We start from the raw sequence: 20,272 nt of genomic DNA, 5'->3' as shown, positions 1-20,272 counted from the left end.
GCTCCGCCGTTCCCCTGGCTGATCGCTGTGTCCCTGTGCCCGTGTCCCGAGCCGCTCCGCCGTTCCCCAGGAGAGCGGGCCCGTGATCGAGGTGCGCCCGCCGGTCTCGCTGTGCGCGCTCCCCCCTTAAAGCGGCGATGCCGCCGGATCAGCGCGGCTGCCTGGGGCTCAGCCGCTGCCCGTTTAAGGCGGGGCCGGGCCGCACGGTGGAGCGGCCATGCTGCGGGCCCGGTGGGTGCTGCCGCTGGCGGTGGGCGCGGGGCTGGGGGCGGCCCTTGCCCGCCGGGAGCACCGGGAGCGGGGCGATGCGGCCGAGGGGCTGCTGGCCCGCCTGCCCGTGCTGCCCGCCGTGGCAGCGGCCAGCCTGCCCGCGCCGCCGGGCTCGGGGCGCACCGAGCTGAGCAAGTACGGGCTGCCCGGGCTGGCGCAGCTGCGGAGCCGCGAGTCCTACGTGCTGTGCTACGACCCGCGGAGCCGCAGCGCGCTCTGGGTCATCGAGCAGCTCAACCGGGACACGCTCAGCGGCGCTTCGGACCGCGCCGCCTGCGACTTCCAGGAGGACGACTCGGTGCACGAATATCACCGCGCCACCAACGCCGACTACCGCGGCAGCGGCTTCGACCGCGGGCACCTGGCCGCCGCCGCCAACCACAAGTGGAGCCAGAAGGCCATGCGGGACACCTTCTACTTGAGCAACATCGCCCCGCAGGTACGGCCCCAGCCCTGCGGGGGAAGCCGGAGCTGCCTGCGTTCAAGGGCAGACGCTGCTCTCTGCGGGAAACCCTCCGGGAGCGTCGCTGTGTTTGTGCCTGCAGCAGTTCAGGCAGAGAGGGGCCAAAGTCACTCGGAGGTGCCGTGTTCCCTGCTAAATTTAACAACGGGGATCCGGCAAATGCACCTGCCTGCGTGCCTGTCAAGCCAAGAAAGAGAGACCCCGTTCAGTGCAGCTCCTGTCAGGAGCAGAATTAAATAGATAGATGAACACTTGAAAAAAATTGCAGCCTTAGGCAATGGGTTCTGTGCTGGGTGTACAAATAAGGCCACCACAGCTGGCAAAACAGAGGTGATAATGGAGATCTCACATGGAAAGTGCCTGGGGCTCTGTGCGATGTGTTACAGAAAAGGCAGTTGGAGTTACTCTGAACAGTGAGGAAATACCCCAGCAACTGACTACTGGTTGTGTTTCTAGAATCCTCATCTAAACCAGAATGCCTGGAATAACCTTGAGAAGTACTGCAGAAGCTTAGCAAGAAACAACAGGAATGTCTACGTCTGCACAGGACCCCTCTTCCTGCCCAGGTAAACATGAGGGCTGAGCTGGACAGGCACCCAGCAGATGCCTCGTGCTGGCAAAAGAAAACAGGCTGAGGGACCAGACAGGAGGGATCAACTAAGGGCCATCTCAGTAGGTGAGACCAGCTGTGCAGAAGTTCTGTGGAAATGTACTTTAGGATTAGGATTAGTTTATGTATTTCCCATCTAGATGATTATTTCATGAGTCAAGTAGGATTCTTGAGCTGCAGTATAACCATCTTGGTTTTGTTTGCAGTCCTTAACAATTTCGATTATCTGATTACCAATTACACTGCAGACCCCATCACTGCAGAATAAAGCTTTCAGGTTCAATGTCATGGACTGCTGCTCCACTCAAGGACACAGCTTTATTTTCAAAGATCTCCACATAGCACCAAAGAACAGATGTCTCATGTTGAGATCTCTTCAGCAGCAAGAAATAGCTTGGAAAGTCTGTTAAAGAGAGCCAGCGGGGGGGGATGTGGGAGCAGCCCCAATGCACAGCTCACCCTCACCATGTCACGTAGCTGCTGCCCCAGCCATGCTTTACAGCCCTGTTGCAGCAGAGCTGCTGCCTTGTGTTGGTGGGGGCTTAGTTAGGGGGTGTTGGAGGACTGAGGGGGTGGAGTGACACCAAACTAGGAGATAACCTGGGATGTTGCTGTTGGTGCAGGATGGAGGCTGATGGGAAGATGTATGTGAAGTACCAGGTGATTGGGAAGAACAACGTGGCTGTCCCCACCCATTTCTTCAAGGTGCTCATCTTGGAAAAGGAGAGTGGGGAGATTGAGTTGCGCTCCTATGTGATGCCCAACAGCCCTGTGGATGATAAAATCCCCCTGGAGCGGTTCCTGGTTCCCATTGAGAGCATTGAGCGAGCCTCAGGGCTCCTCTTTGTCCCAAACATCCTCAGGAGAACAAGTAACTTGAAAGCCATCACAGCTGGAAAGCACTGAACCCTGACCAGAACAAATCCAGGTAGGGACTGGCAGTCACCTGCAGAATGATTTCCTTATGCAGTTGTAAATGTGGGAATTCAGATTCAAACATGTGCTTCTCTCTACCTTTCCCCTTGTGCCTACCTGAAACACAGACACACAGCAGGTCTCCAGAGTGGTCAAGGAGGAGGCTCAAGGGCACCACTGCTGCCTTGGAGTTGTGTGAGGCTCACTCAGGCACAAAGGGAAGTCACTAACTGTTGCTGTTTAGCAGGGAAGGAAGGGAGCAAGATGGGTGCCAAGGGAGGAGAGAAGTTCCTGCCTTCCTGTGGCCAAAGAACTGTACCATTGTTTTTTTTCAGAAGATGGTTTTAGCAGTAAAGTTTTGAACACCCATGGTATTGGTTGTTTCTTATCTGCTCTCACCAAAGCTCTGAATATCTCAGCAGGAGTAGGGGAGGATGGAGCCAACTTTTCCAGCTGCTTTCCTGTCTGGGCTCACTATAGGCAGAGCTTAAGGCATCACAGATGGAGCCAGACTGATGATGTGTTTTAGTGCTGAAGCTCAATTGAAGCTCCAGCCCTTCCTGCTGTTGGGAAGGATGAAGCCTTGAAGGGGGGCTGGGGGAAGTCAGGCTGAGGCAAGAACAGCTTCAGACTTCATTTCAGTCTGAAGGCTACAGCTCCAGAGGCAGAGTGTGCCTACACCAAGACACACCTGGATTTCACAGCAACTGAGGTTCCATGCTGCTTTATTCCCACCCCAGATGTCTGAGTTGCTGAGACCAAGTCTGCTGCCAGGCTCGTGCCAGCTGCTGGGAAGCAGCAAACAGCCCTTGGCTGGACATGCAGGCAGGAGGGCACAGACTTGCTGCTCCCAGCAGCAGTGAATGTCTGGTTGGGCAGCACTGCCACCTCCAGTCTCACTGCCTTGGTCCTGCTGCTCTCCTGCAGTGACTTGCCCAGCACCCCACCTTTGAAGAGCCACCTCTCCAAGGGCAGGTCAGTGGTTTCCATTCCCTCAGCTGTCTCTGGGTGTCTTCACAGCCTCCTCAATGTGTGGTCTCAGCGCAGAGAGAGAGATCAGCAGTGCTTCCTGCAGCAGAGCCAGGCCAGTCAGAGCACACCTGGGCCATGTGTGTCTCTGCCACAGGCAGACACCCAGCACTGCCCTGTGCACAGCCAGTACCATCAGCCCTACCTCTGTCCGGATGGTTCTGCTGCCTTGGCTGGGACACGTGTTCAGGTAGAAGTCAAACAAGACACTTGGGTCAGTGACATCCAACTTTGGGTCCACATCAACCCCAGCTTCCAAGCCCTCAAGGCCTCCAAACACAACAAGGGCATGCCTGGGGAGAGCACAAGAACAGGGTGAGAGGGCAGACTGTCCAGGTCTGTGTCCAAGCTCCTGTGTGCTGCTGAAGCAGGGAGCTGTTGCTGATGGTGCCCACTGCAGCTGCCTCCCCACCAAAGCCCCACGGCATCTGGCCAATGTGACAGTCCCTGCTACCAACTCCAGAGAAACAGGAAAATAATCAACCTTGTTCTGGGGTATTTCCCCTGCTCTGCTGCCTGCACCACCCTCACTGGGAGCTCTGAGTAGGGCCAAGCAGGCACGACACAAACCTGAAGGAGGGCAGAGTGACCTGGTCCACGGAGCTGCCCCGCTCTGAAGTCCCAATAGAGAGATCATAGCCTTCCTTGAATGGGCACTCAGAAAAGACAGCACCTGGAAAAGAGAGTTTGGGGTTACTGCTGCTGTGTCCCATGTGCCTTCTGGACAGGCTGAAACACTCCATGGCTGAGTGCTGGCAGGAGAAGGACTTGTTTTCAGTGCCAAAAGTGCATCTGGAGACAAAATGACTCCTCTTTCCCACATAATTCCCTTGCTGCAAGAGTCTCCCACATCCTTTTCCTTAAAGCTGAAGACAGGTGCCAGAGACCGCCCCCTAACAGCTCACGGTCTTCCTACAAGGTCGAATCAACCAGAAGACAGAAAAAGAATTTTCCAGGTCTCTTGAACTCAAATTTCACTTCTGGCTCTGATGTGAATGAGTGGGATGCAGTTACCATGGAAACAGAGAAGGGCACCATCTCCTGCTCTTGCTCCACTTGGAGCAATGGTGAGTGAAGGTTACAGGGCAGAGTCCTGGAGGGTGGCTGGGGTAGTTCATGCCTCATTTCAGCCCTAAAATTTGACTGCCACATGGCTGCTGGCTGCATGTGTAAGCTGCCCTTCGGACAAGGAGATTTCTAGGACAAAGATGCCTGAGTCAGTAGCCTGAGACTGGTGAGGAAGCCCAGACAGAGAATCTCTGTGGATACTCACTCAAGCAGGAGGCCAGGCGGACGCTGTAACCCCAGTACAAGCCTGAGACTGTCCGGGGATGGTGCGAGGACACCACGGTGCCTTTCTGCACTTTGGCTTCTGAAAGAAATCAAAGAGGTTTAACAGCCCCTGTGATCTGGTGAGATTGACTAGCCAGTGCCAGCAGCTTCTCCTGGAACAGGGCACTGACTGGCTGTGCAACATCACACTCTCTTTTTCCAGAATGTGAAAAAGTATTCTGAAATTTGCTGAGTTCTGGAAAGCTTGAGTGTGTTTGGGCTGTTTATTGCTGGTCAGAGAGATGTCAATTCTTTCCCATTATTGAGGGAGGCATGGTAACAGTGTTACTAAATTCGTGTATGGAGTGAAGGGAACATGCAGAACTGTTCAAACCTGTCATATGGAAGGACAGCTGCTGCAGGACTGAAGTTTGCAGATGCTACTGGAGCCATGGATTACCTGGATTCTGAGGCTCCTTCAGGTGCACGGTGACTCGCAGACCAGGGTTCAGTTGTTTGTCAATCTGCACCTCCTGCAGTGACAGTCACCATCAGCACCAGATACTCTAAAAGGACTGGGAAAGGTGGGGAAAGAAGGGAATCCTTTGAGGAAGTGGGGGTCTGTTCTGGCCTGGAGCTGGAATGAGGAGCTCTGTGTGTCTTAAGGACTTGAAAGTTTGAAGTCTGAAGCTTATTTTGCTACTCAAAGGTTCAGCAGGAAAGCAATGACCTGCTGGAATGCTTGGGGCCTGCTGGGGCTTGGGAAGCCACAAATGTTGCCAAGGCAGAAAGAACAAGACAACAACAGCCTTAAACCCCCTGCCAGCCCACTGCAGCCTTCATAAACCCAGCAACACCCACCCTACCCGCTTCAAATCTGTCAGGGAGACAAGGAAAGTTGTTTTGGCATGTGTGGGTAACAGACACACCTTCCTCATCCCACAGTTAACAAAAGAGCCTCTGCCTGGCTTTGTTGGCCGGTCCAGCACGACGCCCTCCCGGTACTCCGAGTCCTCGTCCACCCGCATGTGGTGGGGACTGTCCAGGGGGTTGAGCAGCCCTAGAACAGCACAGAGCAAAGAGGTGCTGGAGGGAAAACACAGCTGTAGGTGCAGGTGTTCCCCTGCTCTTTCCTCCTCAGGTCCAGCACCAAACTGGGGAAAAGTCCTGGCCGTCCCACGCATGAGACTGAGCTCAGAAAGGAGAGACAATTCCATCTTACCTGCAAACTGCAGATCTGCATGTTTCGGAAAAAAGGATTTCCTCAAGTACCTGTCACCAGAAAAAGGTGAAAGATGAAAAGGTATTTTTATGGAATCTGGATCTCAATTCTAGCCCTGTTCTGACTTGAAGGAGCTGAGTATAGAGAAAAGCAAACTTACTGAGGGCACTCCAAGTACTGCAGGATCCGAGCCAGCTGCACACAAGCCTTGCCTTTCCTCCCAATTCCTTCAAAATCCCCCTCAACACTCCTGAAAGTGAAAGCAAGCAGCTTGTTAACTCAGCATGAGATTGGTCCGGTCTCCAGAAACCCAAGCTTGGCTTCTTAATCTGACAATAGCAGCACATCCCTCCCCTCTAACCCTTATAAAAGGGCTGCTTCAGAGGCAGTTTGTTAACAACTCATCCTCAGAATTCTCTCCATAAACCAAGTATCTTTTTCAGTTTTGTTTTTTGATCTTTGTGTATTAATGTGACATGGTATTTGGATGCTACTGAGCTTGACACCCCAGGATTGCATGTCCTGGCCAGTTAACTCAGATACAGGTACAAATGAAAAACTGAAGGATAGCAAAGCATCTTCTGTAAGGATACAGGGCATGTCCTGTCCCTCCACAGCAAGGTTTAAGGGTACAGGAGACTCAGCATCCTGTTGCTTTGTCAACCCCATGTTGTGATAAATGATCTAAGTCAACATCTTTCTCCCTGGGATATAGTGGTCCCCATAATCTTGGCACCGGGGAGAGGTACATGCAGTTCCTTCCTGGACTTGGCTTAATAAGAGTGAAGGAACAGAAAGCTGAGAGGAAATACTGTGCAGAGTAAGATGGCTCTTCCTTCAGAATCAGATAAACTGCCTAGGTTGGAAGGGAACTTAAAAGATCATGCCATGAGCAGGGACACCTTCCACTATCCCAATCCAAGCCCTGTCCAACCTGGCCTTGGACACTTCCAGGGACGGTGCAGCCACAGCTTCTCTGCAAAAGCCAAGGCAGGGCCTCATCACCCTCACAGGGAAGAAATCCCTTCCTAAAATCTAATCTAAGCACGCTCTCCTTCAGTCTTCGCCTTACTTCACATCCTCGCCGTGCTCGTCGAACACCACGATCTCGTCCACGCAGAAGATGGCGCATGCGCGGCCGATCTGTCCCGCCAGGTAGGTGCGGAGCTCCAGCGACTGCGCGTTGTTGAGGATGGAGCCGGGCAGGGCCACGCTCAGCGTGTGCTGACGGCCTAGGGACAGGCACAGAGCCGCTGGGCACTTGTGCTGCGGGAAAAGCAGCTGCTGTTCCTTAGGTTTAATCACACGTTTTCTCTTAAGAAAGATTTCTAGTGCAGTGGTTTGCTGCCCAGTGTTCGTGCCTGTTTGGGCATGTGAAATGATCTACATCGGATCTATGAAGTAACAGCTTTCCTATCGATAGGTAACACTTACTGCCTTTTAAAAGCCACTTTCTAGCATTTTCCACCCAGGTCTCCCCACCGGATCACAGCGGCATCACCTCTGTCCTCCTTCTGTTCCTCCTGCGTCTGGGCTTGTTGTTCTGCCAGCTCTCGCATCCGCTGTTTATCCAGTTTCTTCAGCAGCTTAATTTCCTTCCATTTCTTCTTCTCGGCTTTCCCTGGGAGAGGGAACAGCGCCTGGCGCTAAACACCGCGCCGTGACCGCTCCGAGCGGCCCCAGCCCCCATGTGTGCCCGGCCTTTCTTACTCTCCTGCTTCCAGCGCCGCCAGTCCACCTTCCTGTCCTCAACCTACGGGGGACAGCACGCGTTACCGCGGGGCTCCCGTCAGAGCCGGGGTACACCCCGGGCTCCCCTCAGGGTCGCGGGCTGGACCCGGGACCCCCCCGCGCACCTCCAAACCCTTGGGCCGCTTTCCCACGCCACTCTCCGTGCTCGCCATCTTCCCCGCGCTGCCGGCCCCGCCCCCTTGCTGCTGATTGGCCGGAGTTCTCAGGCCACGCCCAGGGGGCGGAAACACAGGTCACGTGGCCGACGTTTTACCGGCCCGCGCGGCAGCGGAGCTAAGCAGGGTCGGTCGCGTTCCGCGAGAGGATGGGTGACCTCAGCGGCCAGCGCAGCGCTGGGTGCAGCCGAGGAAAATCACAGTTCCCATGTGGGGGTGTGAAACCTGGGCACTCGCGTCTGCCTGTCTTTGCACAAGCCCTGCCTGCGTTCTGGACGATAGGTAGATGCACCCTGCCCTTTGCAGGTTGTGTCATAGCCTAGATAAGAGCCCACGCATGTGGGGCTGTTGCAATTAGTCTTCATGTTAACAATCTAATTGCACGGTTGTCTGTTTCAGCGATTGTGACTCTCTCCATGTTTGGCACATATATGGGTGCAAAAGGGCTTTCAGCAGCACTTTCAGACTTTTCAGGCTGAGCAAGCAGATGAGATATGACACCAGGAAAGGCAGGTAGATAGGTGGCTGTTTACCTCCTTCCCTCCCTCCGTCCCTCCTGCTGGCCCATGCAGCTCTGCCTCCAAGGGGACTGCTATCACCAGCTGCAGCCCAATACAGAGCTCTCCCCACCAGCCTGAGTGGGACGAGTAGCCACCATCACAGGACCCAATACAGATGAGGCAGCTCTCAAGGAGAACTCCATCAGTCCTGCAGTCATTACAGAGACATTTACTCTTCCATGATTGCAGTAATTCCACTTTAATAATTTAACTGCTACAAACACTCATTGCACAGTCTGTTGCACATAACTCCTGCGTGGTTGATGTTTTACACTCTTATCCAGGCTGAAATTGATGCAAGAATTACCTCTCCAGAATGGCTCATGTTACCTCACCAGCTCATTGGGTGGGAGGTTGTGGTGGCTGCCTGCAGTAGGAGCAGCCAAGGCCATGGTACCCATCCTCCCCTGCCACTGTGTGCACTTGTCAAAGGCCAGAAGGTTCTGCTCTGCAGCCTGGATGATGCTGCCAAGCCCTGAGAAAGTGCTGGCAGTAATTAGGAAGGTTCCACAATAGCCAGGCTACTGGTGAAAGCCTGTTTCCTGAGGGGAAACCAGTTCTGTGGTCATCTTCCCCAAAGATGCACAGAAAAAAAAATAGTGGGAAAATAGCTTATGATGGGAAATGTAATTTCATTTGGTTTATAATCATCAGGATCATAGGAGTCACCCTACTGCTAGCTGGTGATACTGTTTAGTCCTGTGAGAATGTGAGGGCTGGTGGAAATGCTGCCCTGAGTGGGGCGGTGAAACAAGACAAGCCACACTAACCAGCACAGCCTTAAAGGCAGGTCCTGAAACACCTTTTCAGAATCTGGTGGTGAGACAGACCCCAGGAGCCATCCTCTCCTTGTGTGTTGCTGGATGCATCCCAGAACTGATTAGCAAAGTTTTACGTATAAGAAATGCCAAATACTGTCAGGGCACACAAAGTGTCACTTATTGAAATAATTTCACAGTGACTGAAAATGTTCCCCAGGCCCTGGGCCTGGAAAAAACTTAAAAATTTGTCTGAAATTTGACAGAAAATGTTGTTGAAAGCACTGAAGTAAGAACATATCCAAGTTTGTAGACAAGTGAAGAAGAACAGTTTGGGCAGATGAAGACCAAGGACAGCCTGGTTCTTTCCCAGTGTATTCAGGAGCTGGTTTTCTCCTGTTTCCATTTTTGCAGTATGTCATTTGCTGCCTTCAGTGTAGCTTCCTCCTAAAAAATACCACAGGTTTGGTCAGTGGCTCCCAGCCAAATCCTATTCCCTCTCACTGCAGCCATTCTTTTTACAAAAATCCTTTTCTCATTCTGGAGCATTGCAGGTTGTATGAGACAAGCACAGCCATCTGTGGGACAGGCACAGCCACTGGGCAGCTGAAGGGGCACCTAGAGAGTCCCTTCCTTGGCCAAGAAATGTAGGATGCTGATGGGACAAAGTTTAGGATGGCCCTGGCACATCTGCTGCCCCCAGCTCAGCTCATGTGTCTGCAGGAGTGGTTGCTCCAGCTGGGATGCCATGGTGGGGCTCCAACGCCCAAGGCATCCTGCATTTCTTCTTAGCATTTCTCTCATTAAACCAGCCCTGATTATTAGTCCCAACCTTGCTTTCCTTAGTGCTGTCACGTATCTCACCTTTGCAAAGCAGAACCGGATGAAATTGGTGTAGTTGTTCTTGTGGGCCTCGCTGTAGAAAGCGGAGAGCGGGATGGCCGCAAGCCCCTGGGAAGGGAAAGCAGGTGGAGCTGAGGTTCCTGCTCTGGGGCTGGCCTGCAGCCTGCTGTGCCCCAGTGTGGGTGAACTCCAGGCCCCCTCATGAGCTTGGCTGGGCACAGTGGCCACAAACCCACCCAGGCCAAAGACAGCAGAAAGGACCAGACCCATTTACCTTGCTCTTGACCATCCACTTTGCAAATCTGTAGTCATAGGGCTCATCTGAGTTGGGGACATCAGGGACATCAGATTCTGCAGGAGAAGCACAGCAGGACAGAGGCTGGGGCAGCTGCCAGGTGCCTCAGCCAAGCACCAAGCCCACATCCTTGCAGCTTGGATGAGGAACATGCAGTCCACCCCTGCTTTGATGATGGTTCCTGTCCCTGCCAGTACCACCCCCCACACCCAGCCCACCTGGGCAGGACTGCAGGTGACTCACTGAACTGGGAGATGTCTGCCACCAGGAAGTAGGTGCCCTCAGGGATGATGGGTTTCATCCCCACACCATCCAGGCTCTGAACCAGCCAGTCTCTCTTTTGCTGCAGCTCCTTGGGCAGCTGGACAAAGTAGCTCTCTGGTTTTCCATAGAGCCTGAGCTCCCTCTGGAAACCCTGAGCCACGGCCTCCTGGAAGAAGAGAGGAGCCAGTGCCCAGTGGGAAGATGGTCAAGGCCTTCTTGGGAACTGAAGTTCCTGCAATTCACAGGTGATGAGGGAACTCTCTGCCTCCACCCCCTCTGAACTGCCCCTTAGATTTGTCAATGCAAGATAAGGAATATATTCCAGGCAGGCTGGACTCTCCCCTTTCTCCCAGACATGGGGCAACTGTAGGGAGAAAGGAAGGAGTCTCTCCAGGGCACCACAAATCACTTCTGTGTGCCTTTCAGGTCAGCTGTGGGCAAAAGGACCATCTCTTAGCCCTGCTCTGAGGGCTTGGGAATTGCAGGGCCAGGTGCAGGGAGCTGCCTTACCTGGGCAATTGTGGCACAGTGGTACACTGAGTTCTGGTGCACAGTACGAAGGTGCTGCAGCAGCCTATCGGGTCCCACAACCCAGCCCACCTGTGGCCAGGAGAGAAGGAGGAAGATGCTGAGTCTCTGGGTACCTGCTCAGGCTCCCCTTTCTGTGCCTGTGATGGTTTCATTGTATTTTCAACACAGAACTTTCATGAAGCACCTCTGGTACTTTCAGACCCTGAGGCTCAAAGCTGAGCGTGGCCCCAGTGCTGTGCCATGGCAAAGGGACAGGGATAGGGACACAACAAGGGGCCACATGGGATATTTACCTTCCATCCAGTGACACTGAAGGTCTTCCCAGCACTCCCGACAGTCACTGTGCGGTCCCACATCCCTTGCAAGCTGGCTGGCAATGAAAGGAGAGAAGCCCCAATGGCAGAGCTCAGCATGCTCCTTTCTGGGCTGCATTACTGGCACGTGGGAGCTCTCTGTCCACCATAACCCACGGTGATCTTTTGTGTTCACAGCACATCTTTCACCTGGATGAGCCTCAAAGCACATCCCAAGCAGGCAGCCAGGTTTCTCAAGAGCATCTCTTTTTAATTAAGCATTTTCACAGTCATGTACCCAGCCCCAGGGGCTCTTGGAGATGCCAAGCACCATCACCCTGCATCAGGGTGATGGCATCTTACTCCCAACTAGAAGAACAGGCTCAAATCATGTTGAAATGGATTTCCTGAAACTAGAGAGACTCCGAAAACTGTGGCTTTACAAAGCATGGGGAATAAACCTGGAGTTTCACTGGAGCCATTATGTTCTAGATCTCCCCTCTGACTGGCTCTGAAGTCAGAGCTTCTGTTTAGGAGCTGGTTTGGAGGCTGGGGTTGAAGTGCAGCAAAATACCTCCAGTGGGGGATTCATGCCTAGTACAGCTGTGAATGCAGGCAGCTCCTGAGATTTCCAGGAGTGCAGTGCAATCCCCATGCCCAGCCCAGCCCAGCCCAGCCCAGCCCAGTCCAGCCCCGTACCGATGCGGATGTGCTGCTTCCCATCGTAGATCAGCCACTCGTACACCTCGTCGCTGATGCACAGCACGTCGTGCTTCACACACAGCTCTGCAATCAGCCCCAGCTCCCCACGGCTGAACACCTGCAGCAGGCACAGAGTGTGGCAGAGCTACAGCAGGAGCATTTCTGAGCCCCTACCTGTCCCTGCTTGTCCCTGAAGGTTGTGTGTATCCTCCTGGCACCATCTTGCATGCCAGGGTGGGTAGGAGCTGGCTGAAGCGGTCTAACAAGGCAAAAGCACTGCTGGCACAAAAGACAAGGCTAAAAAGCACCAGGAGATTGAGCACAGCATGTGAAGCCCCCACAACACCCACTTCCCTTGTGTGCAAGGCAGGTTGAGTCACTGCTGCACTGCAAATGTGGCTGCAGCACCCCAGCAGCTTTCAGAGCCCAGCATGGCCAGCAGCAAAGCCTGTAGTGTTTCTGATTACCTTGCCCAGAGGGTTGTTGGGTGAGTTCAGGACGATGGCTTTTGTCCGTTCACTGAATTTAGAAGCCAGTTCAGCTGGGTCCAGCTGCCAGTCTGCACTAGACATCAATTTTCCATCTTTTGGAGGATTCTAGAGAGAACATGGGAATCTTGGTTTGCTTTGCACTTTGCTTACCACTCACCTCTTTGCTGATTGCTGTGACTCTTCCCTTCTCCTCCCACTCACCGGTCTCAGAGGGACAAACACAGGTGTCCCCCCAGCCATTCTCACCATCGGCTCATAGCAGTCAAAGAAGGGTTCAATGATTATCACCTTGAAAAAAGGAACATGTCAGCATCCTCCTGGTCCTGCTCAGACCTTCCCTGAGGAGTGCAGAGTGCAATGGGAGGGACAGGACATTTTAACCCCTTAAATATTGTAATGGAAAACCTGCATTGCCTGTGGGGAGTGTCAGGAAGGACACCACCACTCAGGGCAAAAAGGGTTATTTTGCTTTATCCAGAAATGAGGTGGTACCCTGCAGCAAAAAAATTCTTCCTTTGGAAACTCAAGTACTGCAGAATGGGCATAAAACTAGTTTTGCTTTGGAAAAGGGCAATGAAAACCAGCCTGCAAGTCACCTGGGGGAAGGCTGCCAGTGCAACAAGCCCTAATCTTGGGTTACCTCATCACCTTCATCCACTAAAGCCTGGAAGCAGCAGAACAGGGCCTGGTATGCCCCCACAGTCACCATCACATTTGTCATAGGATCCAGGTCTCGTCCAAGCAGCTTCTTGAAAAACTGGGCTAGGACTGTCACCAGAGGCGGGTGGCCCTGTGGGGTGAGAGGAGGGTGGGAACTGGGTTGCAGAAGACTCCTAAACCAAGAATGAACCTTTGGAAGGGGAGCCCTTCTTCCAGCCCAGCTGCTTCAAACATCCCAGTAAAGCAGGGAGTTACTGGGAACAGTGGGCATGAGAGTTTTGCCTCATGTTTGTTCCTGTTTATTGCTGCCTGATGAGCTCTGAAGCAGCCAAGGGTGATGGGAAGTGAGGGAGTAGTGCTGGGGAGGGAGATCTGTCCACGCACGAAGGCACGGGTGTACTGGTGCAGCATGTGGTTCCCCCCGCCGAGGGCTCTCGTGAACGCCTCTGTCAGGAAGTCTGGTGGAGGGAAGTCGGGGAAGCCCTGGCCCAGGTTCACCTTGGAGTAGGTAACAGCCAGTTTTACAAACTCCACCCTGGAAAGAAGGGAAACAAAAGCACTTTCAGAGGGTCTGAGGAGTGTGCTGGCACCAGGTCTGCTCGCAGCATCCCTTTGGAAGGGGTGGGGTTGGTATCCCTCCTGCAGAGCCACTCTGCTGCTCACAAGCAGGCAGGACCAAGCACAGGTCATTTCAGACCTGTTGCAATTAAACCAAGGATGATGAACTATTGCACTGGATTTCTCTCAGGAAACAGCTCCTGTGGTCAAGTGTGTGGACACAGCTGAAAGCCTGTGGTGTTTCTGATCACACTGGACCGAGTACGAGGGGACTTGGAGGTTTTCAAGCTCATACCAGCTCTGCAAAATTTAGCAGCTCATTTCCACCTTCACTCACTGTGAAGGCTTCTGCAGAGGGCAAGGTGGGCTGTACTCACTGCTCATCTCAAACCAAACCACAGCCAGCTCACTGGCAGTTTGTGGCTTGAACCCAGGCATAGCAGGGCCTTGGGGAAACACCATTTAAATCTCCTCTTCCAGCATGCAACTTTCCCAATGCCACATTGTGCCTGGCAGGATGGGAGTGGTATTTGCAGCAGCCCTTCACCTGCCTCTCTGCTTTCAGTGCCCCAAGGCAAGCTTGGAGCAGGTGCCAGGCTGCAGCGAGTGTGCAGCAAATATTTGGCTCAGATTTGGGTGCCACTGGGATCATTTGGGTGGATGGGTCGGAGGGAGGGTGATGCTTCTGCCTGCCTAGTGGTGCAAAACACCTGATACATCATGAAGTGAGAGCTGCAGGTACAGAACTGACCCACAATAAAGTCTTCTGGGAAAACCTTACTCTGATGTACTTCCTGAGCACATGCAAAGCAGTTGAGCAGAAACTTCTGCTCTGTGCTGTGTGGCTACTGTGGTTTCAGTCTGGTTTTAGGACACCTGAAACCACATCTACCACCTGGGTAAACCAGATAATTCTTTTAACTCACCAGATATTTTTATCTATTCCCTCTAGCCTCCGAGCTTGCACTGGCCTTGACATTTTTGCCTGCAGAGAGTGAGAAAGAAAGTGAGTTTGAAGCTTTTAAATGAGGCCACAAAGGGGCTGTGGCATCCCCAGGGAAGTTTTTCCCAACAGAAGGTGTGCCCTTTAATATTGCTTCATGGGCTGTTCCTGACTGACTTTAGAGCAGTAATACTGTTGCAGTGGTTTCTGTTTCACTTACAAGTTTCAACAAGAATTGGGAAAACAAATGAACAAGAGAAGCTTTTGTACACTCCCTGGGGAGACAGCAGTGTCTTAAACCTCATTACCTGTTGGGATTAGTCATGGGCTCAAGCTCAGCTGTGCTCTAACAGCCAGGCCAAGGACCCCAGACCTCAGGCTTTTACCTTCCATAACCTCTCCATCTTCAAGGGAAGGACCTCCTTACTCTACAAGCCATGAAATACCCCCTTTTCCTAGAAGAACAAACTACTTTATTCCATGCTGCTCTATAAAGTAGCAGAAGTAGATACTCTTCTGTCCTGACCAAGTGCTTGGTGGTGGGGCTTGCTCTAGATCCTGTAAAATGTGTGGATTTCTATTTAAAGTCCATGTCAAACCCAAGCAGTAACTAGGTACAGGTAAGAGAGAGCAGAGCACAGAGGTCAGTGTGATGTAGAGAGACACTGAGGTACCATGCTGTGACTGGTTTGTAATTTCCATGTACATCATGGCTCAGGGGAGTGGAAAGACAGGAGGAAACACTGAAAGCAAAACCCTCCTTCCAGTTGAATAAGCACAGTGGGAGAAAGTTAGATGTGCTTTATGGGGAATTCAAAATGAGGATGATGAAAAGAGGCAGACAGAATTTAGTAACTCAGCAGAGCAGGGAAAAGGTACCCAGACAGGGAAGGGGCTGCAAACTGGAGACAAATGATGCTCAGTGTACCAAAAAGAGCCAGCGTGGGGGCATGAGGAGGGCAGCCCTGAAGCAATGAGTCAAGAAAACCATTATCACTACTGTAAATAAAATACATTTGAACTGGAACAAGGAAGGCATGTGAAAGCAGCTGAGGTGAGATGCAGAGCTGGGATGTGCAGGGGTCTGTGCTCTGCTGTTCCCACATCACTGCACCAGAATTTGGTTAGTTCCCCAAGGATATTTTTCACTGAGGTCCTTAGATTTATATATAGCTTCAGCCCTTACCAGAGATTTTTGCAAACACCCTGCAGAGGAGCCCTGTGTTTCAGAGGGCACCAGGTGGACTCTGCTTCACCCTGGTGCCAGGCAGCCAGCCACTGACAAGCAGAAGTCACTGGCTTCAGGGCAACCGATCTCTTCTCCTCTCACCTCTCCTCTCCCCTCCCCTCCCCTCCTCTTTCTTTCTGCACAAGCTCATGGCTGTTGCAGTCACAAGACCTGATGCCTGAGCTGATTTGGGTGGGAGCAAAAGGATTTATGGCTTGGGAAGTAAAAGATATCTGGAGGTAAAATATTAACAGCTCCGGTGCTGTTCTTGCAAGGTGGGGCTGCTGTAGGTCAGAGAATTTAACAGATGACCAAGTGTGATGGGGATCAGTGGGAAGAAGGTGCCTTAAGCCTTGAAATTCCCAGGTCTGATGAAAGGCTTTGTCTGCTTCAGGACCAGAAATAACAAATACTTTTTTTTTTCCTGATGTCCTCTCCATCCCATCCTATCCTCAGCCTGTGTGTAATGCTGCTGGAGAGCAACACAGGCTCAGGACCATGCAGCCCTCAAATCTGTTTCAGCCTGTTCAGGTCCCCAGACAGAAGGTGGAGTTTGCCTGGCAGCCACACAGGAGAGTTGAGTACCAGTGCAGAAGACTTGGTCTTCCACCACTGACTCCGCTGTGTGTGACTCCCTTGCTCTACATTGGGATCTCTGAGTGAAATGCTGATATTTTCCAAGTACTTTGCAAGCCAAGAGGCTCTAGTGGAGACCATCAGATGAAGCAACCTCACAAAAAAGGAGCCTTCCCCTCTCTGAAGGATATCCCCTTACTTATGAGGATCCTTTGTTTAAACACACATCCTGGAAATAAGCAGGTACAGAGGAAGTTGCACCAAAGTGGCTTTTCCTGATGTGGTTGGTGTGCCCTTACTGCCAAGGTGAGCTGCCCTGTGCAGGGTGCAGTCCCACTGGGCATTCCATACCTCTCTGGAGCAGGAGCTATGTCCAGCACTGCTGTTCCTCCCCAGTAAGAAGTGACGCAGGGACAGTCCCACTCTCCTGAGCATGCCACGGCTCCTGCTGCCTCACTCCTACAGACACAGACCTGCAATTCCCCAGAGACAAAGGAGAGGGCTGAGACAATTTCACCACAGGGTTAAAGCAAACAGGTACCTGGGATGGGGCAGGCCCAGACCCAAAGCTGAGGTTGTTCTGCCACAGAGAGGAAAAGGCAAAACGAGCTGCTTTGTGTGTCGTCACTGCAATGTCCAACAGTGCTGGGGCTGTACTTTGTGCCCGTGACACACAGAATCAGGATCACAAGGGCAGCCATAACTTCTGCCTTCTCTCTCCCAATCCAGGCTTCCCCCACTTTCCTCTGCACTGATGGGAGTGGTATGGACACCAGCAAGAGGACATCCTCTGGGAATTTAGTACTCAGCATCAGCTCCCCATCCAGTGTCTTTGGGCCCAGGTAACTCTTACCTCTGCCCTTCCTCCCTAACAGCACTTTCCTGGCCCATACAGAGAATGTCTGGCCTCTCAGCTGCTGCAGCTCTGGTTTAGTCACAAGTTTTACTCCAATTAACAGGATGCCACCTTCTATTGCTAAAATTATTTTGGAGATTATCTTCCCTTCAAGGCCCCAAACAAATTAATTTCCGTGTCTAAAATGCAGCCTGTTCCTTCACCTCAGGTTCCTTCAACTATTCTAGAGCATTACTTAAACATGCAGTTTTTAAACTAAAATAAGTGAATGTTTTATTAAGTACTTGAGATAAAAGCAATGAGGCTGGAGGATGCATGCACCTGGACTATGACCAGCCATGAATAATCTGCCAAAATATTAATTAAAAGAGGTTTGAAGCTCTTAATTTTATTGGAGGCTACCAGCCCACAGGTCGCTCTCAATATTCCTAAGGGCACTTTCCATCCCTACATGCAGGAACCAAGTCCCCAGTGTCAGCATCCTTTGTTATTTCTAAAAAAAGTGCAAAGCAGCTGCTAGCCAAGACCAGTGGGTTTCACATCTGTTTTCCAAGTGGGAAAAAATAGCACAATTTATGGAAAAATGGGATCATCATATCTCTCATGACTATGAAATCTCCACCTTGGAGTCCTGTAATAAAGGGACCTACCTTGCAGGGGACAGAACCAAAGTGTGGCAGTAAAAAAGGCTTTATCAGATTGCAGCAGAGCTGTGTAAGAGCTGTGCACAGGGCTGGGGGCAGCAGCGGGGAGCAGCCGACCGGGACACCGCGCACTCTGGAAGGGTGCACCGGACTGAGCAGCGGATTTTGGAGGTGACAGCCAGAAGGTCACCTCGGGGACTGGTCACTCACCACCTCCAGCCCACGGGTCGCAGCCGTCTCCTCCATCCCGGTGCTCCTCAAGCCGTCCCCCGGCAGCTCGGGGGTGCACCCGGGAGGCTTTGGGGACACGGCTGTCCCTGGATGTGCCTCAGGAGGAGCGCAGGACCGGGGCGGGCACAGGGCGAGAGCAGCAGCAGCACCAGCAGGAGCTGACGCTGGGCACAAAGCAGCTGCCAGAGCGACAGCGGGGACAAAACCGACTTACATCGAGCTGGGCCACGCTGCTTTACGCTGCAAAGCCGGGCACAGGCGCCCGGGCTGCCCTGGCACACATCCTGCCTTCTCCTCTGCCCGAAAGGCTTGGGCTGCGGCGGGCACTTCCTGGGAGGAGCCGCCGGGGCCGCAGGAAGGCCGCGCTGCAGCTGCAGCCCTGCCGGGGAACAGCCTACCGGGAAGGGGCTCTGTGGGCTCACGTGGATTTGGCTGCCTGCAGAAATAACCCAGCTTGGTGTTCAGGTGGAAGCTCATGCTGGCATAACCATAGCGGTATATTTTTTGTGGTCTGGCTGTAAATACTTTAGCATGGCAATGGCAGGGAATTTCCCTTTGAATGAAGCCTTCTGTCGTTTTGAAAATTGAATTTTTAAGTCAAAATCCTCTCCAAAATTTCATCCTGCGGTCTTAATATTATTAGAGAAGGGAAGGGATAAGCGTAAGGTCCTCCTGGCACGACACAACCTAGAGCAGATCCTGCAGCATTGCCCGACCCCTGGGCTGTGGGTGGCCGGGCAGGGATAGCATCGCTTTCAGTGCGGGGATGCGGGAGCTGAGCTCTCCATCGGTGTTTGAGAGTTTGCTGCTGGGAGGTGTTGAGAGAAAACTGCCCTCTCTTCCCTCTTACTTTTGTGACAAGGCTTGACCTGCACCGATGAGTCAGGTCGTGTAAGTCTCCTGAATAATTTGTGTCTCCCTTTTCACAGCAGGAAAAAGTGAGCCATGGGGAGAGGAAGCAGCTGCATCTGCTGTGCCAAAGGTTACCAATCCCAACCCGACATCCCACAGGCATCCCTGAGGTGATTAAGCAGGAGAGAATGTCTGCAGGGAGAGGAAAACTGTTTTCTAAATTTCTGTTTAACTCAAACACCGAAACAAACAGATGGAAGGAAAAGTTGGTTCTGTAAGAATGTTCACATCACATCCGGAGCCATCGAATGGCTCAGCGGCATTTTCCCCTGTGCTTTCTCTGCCCTGTCCTCCACCAGCCTTTTGCCTTCCCTGATTGTTGTTTGCCCCTGAACGGAGCTTGTTAATTATTTAATTGATTAAATATATTAGCAAAAAGCCAGTTTGGCAGAAAAGGGGCTAATTTTTTATCAGGTCCATGAGTTGAACTGGCTCAGGGTGGATGTGAGGGCAAAAGGTCCTGCAAGGAAAAAGAGAGGTGGGCAGGGAGGAGCAGGGAGAAAAAGGGATGGACACAAGCCTCCACCTTCTCTGTCAGGATTTAGACGTTATATTGGTCTAACAGTATCATGAAACTTGACCTTAATGCCCTCTTGAAATTCAGCAGAAATTTCTGGATGAGGTCAGATCCTTTACATGCTGGTCATGTAAAGGACACATCTGACCTTGTACTTCTTACTGTAAAACTCAAGGAAAGTTACGACTCTCTTCTCTTCAGGTAATTTAAATTTAACAAATGTATCTGGACAGGAACAATTCCGAATTAGCATTGAGTTAAAAAAAGAGAAATAAACAGCTATTGCACTGAGCTGATAAAGAGTCTACAACGCTATGTCCTGGCACTGGGATCCCAGCTCCTCTGGTATAGGTCCTGTGCCTGTGGCTACAGGAAGTTGCCAAGACTCATAACATTCCTAGAAAGTCACAGATACACTTATTGTTACAGACATCACTGGTGTATACAAGTTAAAATTGGCTGCACTTAACCACTCAGAACCGCCTGATGTACACTAATAAAATGACAACAAATGCCTTTGAACCATCCTTTATGAATTTAAAAAGAAATTATGCTGCACAGTGTCCTCCATTGCGTCAGACAAGTTAAAAATAACTACCAGTGAATCACTTTTCTCTGGCACCACAAAATTCACAGCAGTCAGCTGCTCTCAGGCTGGAGCTGAGGAGGCTCCTTTAAGACTGGCGCCATTTTGAGCGCGGCCCGGGACCAAGATGGCGCCG

General features: G+C 52.1%; 3 protein-coding genes and 1 long non-coding RNA gene across 12 annotated transcripts; 2 read left to right on the top strand and 2 right to left on the bottom strand.

Annotated features, from left to right (window-relative positions):
- Positions 1–217: 217 nt before the first annotated feature.
- Positions 218–5,856, top strand: ENDOG (endonuclease G). Of its 3 annotated transcripts, none has more exons than XM_015644870.2 (4): positions 218–709; positions 1,190–1,299; positions 1,967–2,271; positions 5,701–5,856. In XM_015644870.2, the coding sequence occupies exons 1-3, from the start codon at positions 218–220 to the stop codon at positions 2,247–2,249; spliced, it is 885 nt and encodes a 294-aa protein (XP_015500356.1). In that variant the 3' UTR covers positions 2,250–2,271; positions 5,701–5,856. The 3 variants fall into 3 exon arrangements, with proteins under 3 accessions (XP_015500356.1, XP_015500355.1, XP_033374404.1); XM_015644869.3 differs by lacking the exon at positions 5,701–5,856 and adding an exon at positions 2,387–2,632; XM_033518513.1 differs by lacking the exon at positions 5,701–5,856 and having other exon boundaries at positions 1,967–2,632.
- On the bottom strand, positions 2,955–7,733 carry SPOUT1 (SPOUT domain containing methyltransferase 1). 2 transcript variants are annotated; one of them, XM_033518511.1, is made up of 12 exons: positions 7,638–7,733; positions 7,492–7,534; positions 7,283–7,402; positions 6,854–7,142; positions 5,942–6,031; positions 5,782–5,831; positions 5,489–5,619; positions 5,020–5,092; positions 4,561–4,659; positions 3,858–3,960; positions 3,433–3,580; positions 2,955–3,327 (listed from the first exon to the last, which is right to left on the bottom strand). In XM_033518511.1, the coding sequence occupies exons 1-12, from the start codon at positions 7,683–7,685 to the stop codon at positions 3,253–3,255; spliced, it is 1,269 nt and encodes a 422-aa protein (XP_033374402.1). In that variant the 5' UTR covers positions 7,686–7,733; the 3' UTR covers positions 2,955–3,252. The 2 variants fall into 2 exon arrangements, with proteins under 2 accessions (XP_033374402.1, XP_015500354.1); XM_015644868.3 differs by having other exon boundaries at positions 6,854–7,013; positions 7,638–7,731.
- Positions 7,734–8,428: 695 nt separating this feature from the next.
- On the bottom strand, positions 8,429–18,446 carry KYAT1 (kynurenine aminotransferase 1). 4 transcript variants are annotated; one of them, XM_015644865.3, is made up of 14 exons: positions 18,336–18,446; positions 16,742–16,863; positions 14,570–14,628; positions 13,470–13,620; positions 13,066–13,215; positions 12,627–12,713; positions 12,402–12,530; positions 11,932–12,052; positions 11,233–11,309; positions 10,919–11,008; positions 10,388–10,574; positions 10,124–10,200; positions 9,871–9,957; positions 8,429–9,453 (listed from the first exon to the last, which is right to left on the bottom strand). In XM_015644865.3, the coding sequence occupies exons 2-14, from the start codon at positions 16,823–16,825 to the stop codon at positions 9,385–9,387; spliced, it is 1,368 nt and encodes a 455-aa protein (XP_015500351.1). In that variant the 5' UTR covers positions 16,826–16,863; positions 18,336–18,446; the 3' UTR covers positions 8,429–9,384. The 4 variants fall into 4 exon arrangements, 3 of the variants coding, with proteins under 3 accessions (XP_015500351.1, XP_018863987.1, XP_018863986.1); XM_019008442.2 differs by lacking the exon at positions 18,336–18,446 and adding an exon at positions 18,101–18,188; XM_019008441.2 differs by lacking the exon at positions 18,336–18,446 and adding an exon at positions 17,897–17,992.
- LOC107212067 lies at positions 10,556–20,098 on the top strand. 3 transcript variants are annotated; one of them, XR_004499693.1, is made up of 3 exons: positions 10,556–10,653; positions 17,120–17,232; positions 19,051–20,098. It is a non-coding gene; the product is annotated as an uncharacterized LOC107212067 (long non-coding RNA). The 3 variants fall into 3 exon arrangements; XR_002002316.2 differs by lacking the exon at positions 10,556–10,653 and adding an exon at positions 15,169–16,633; XR_001524388.2 differs by lacking the exons at positions 10,556–10,653; positions 17,120–17,232 and adding an exon at positions 18,460–18,616.
- The last annotated feature ends 174 nt before the right edge of the window (positions 20,099–20,272 follow it).

This window comes from Parus major, chromosome 17 (assembly GCF_001522545.3).
Source record: "Parus major isolate Abel chromosome 17, Parus_major1.1, whole genome shotgun sequence".
NCBI lineage: Eukaryota > Metazoa > Chordata > Aves > Passeriformes > Paridae > Parus > Parus major.
Note: the sequence above shows the minus strand (reverse complement) of the source record. Positions and strands in the feature narration are given on the sequence as shown.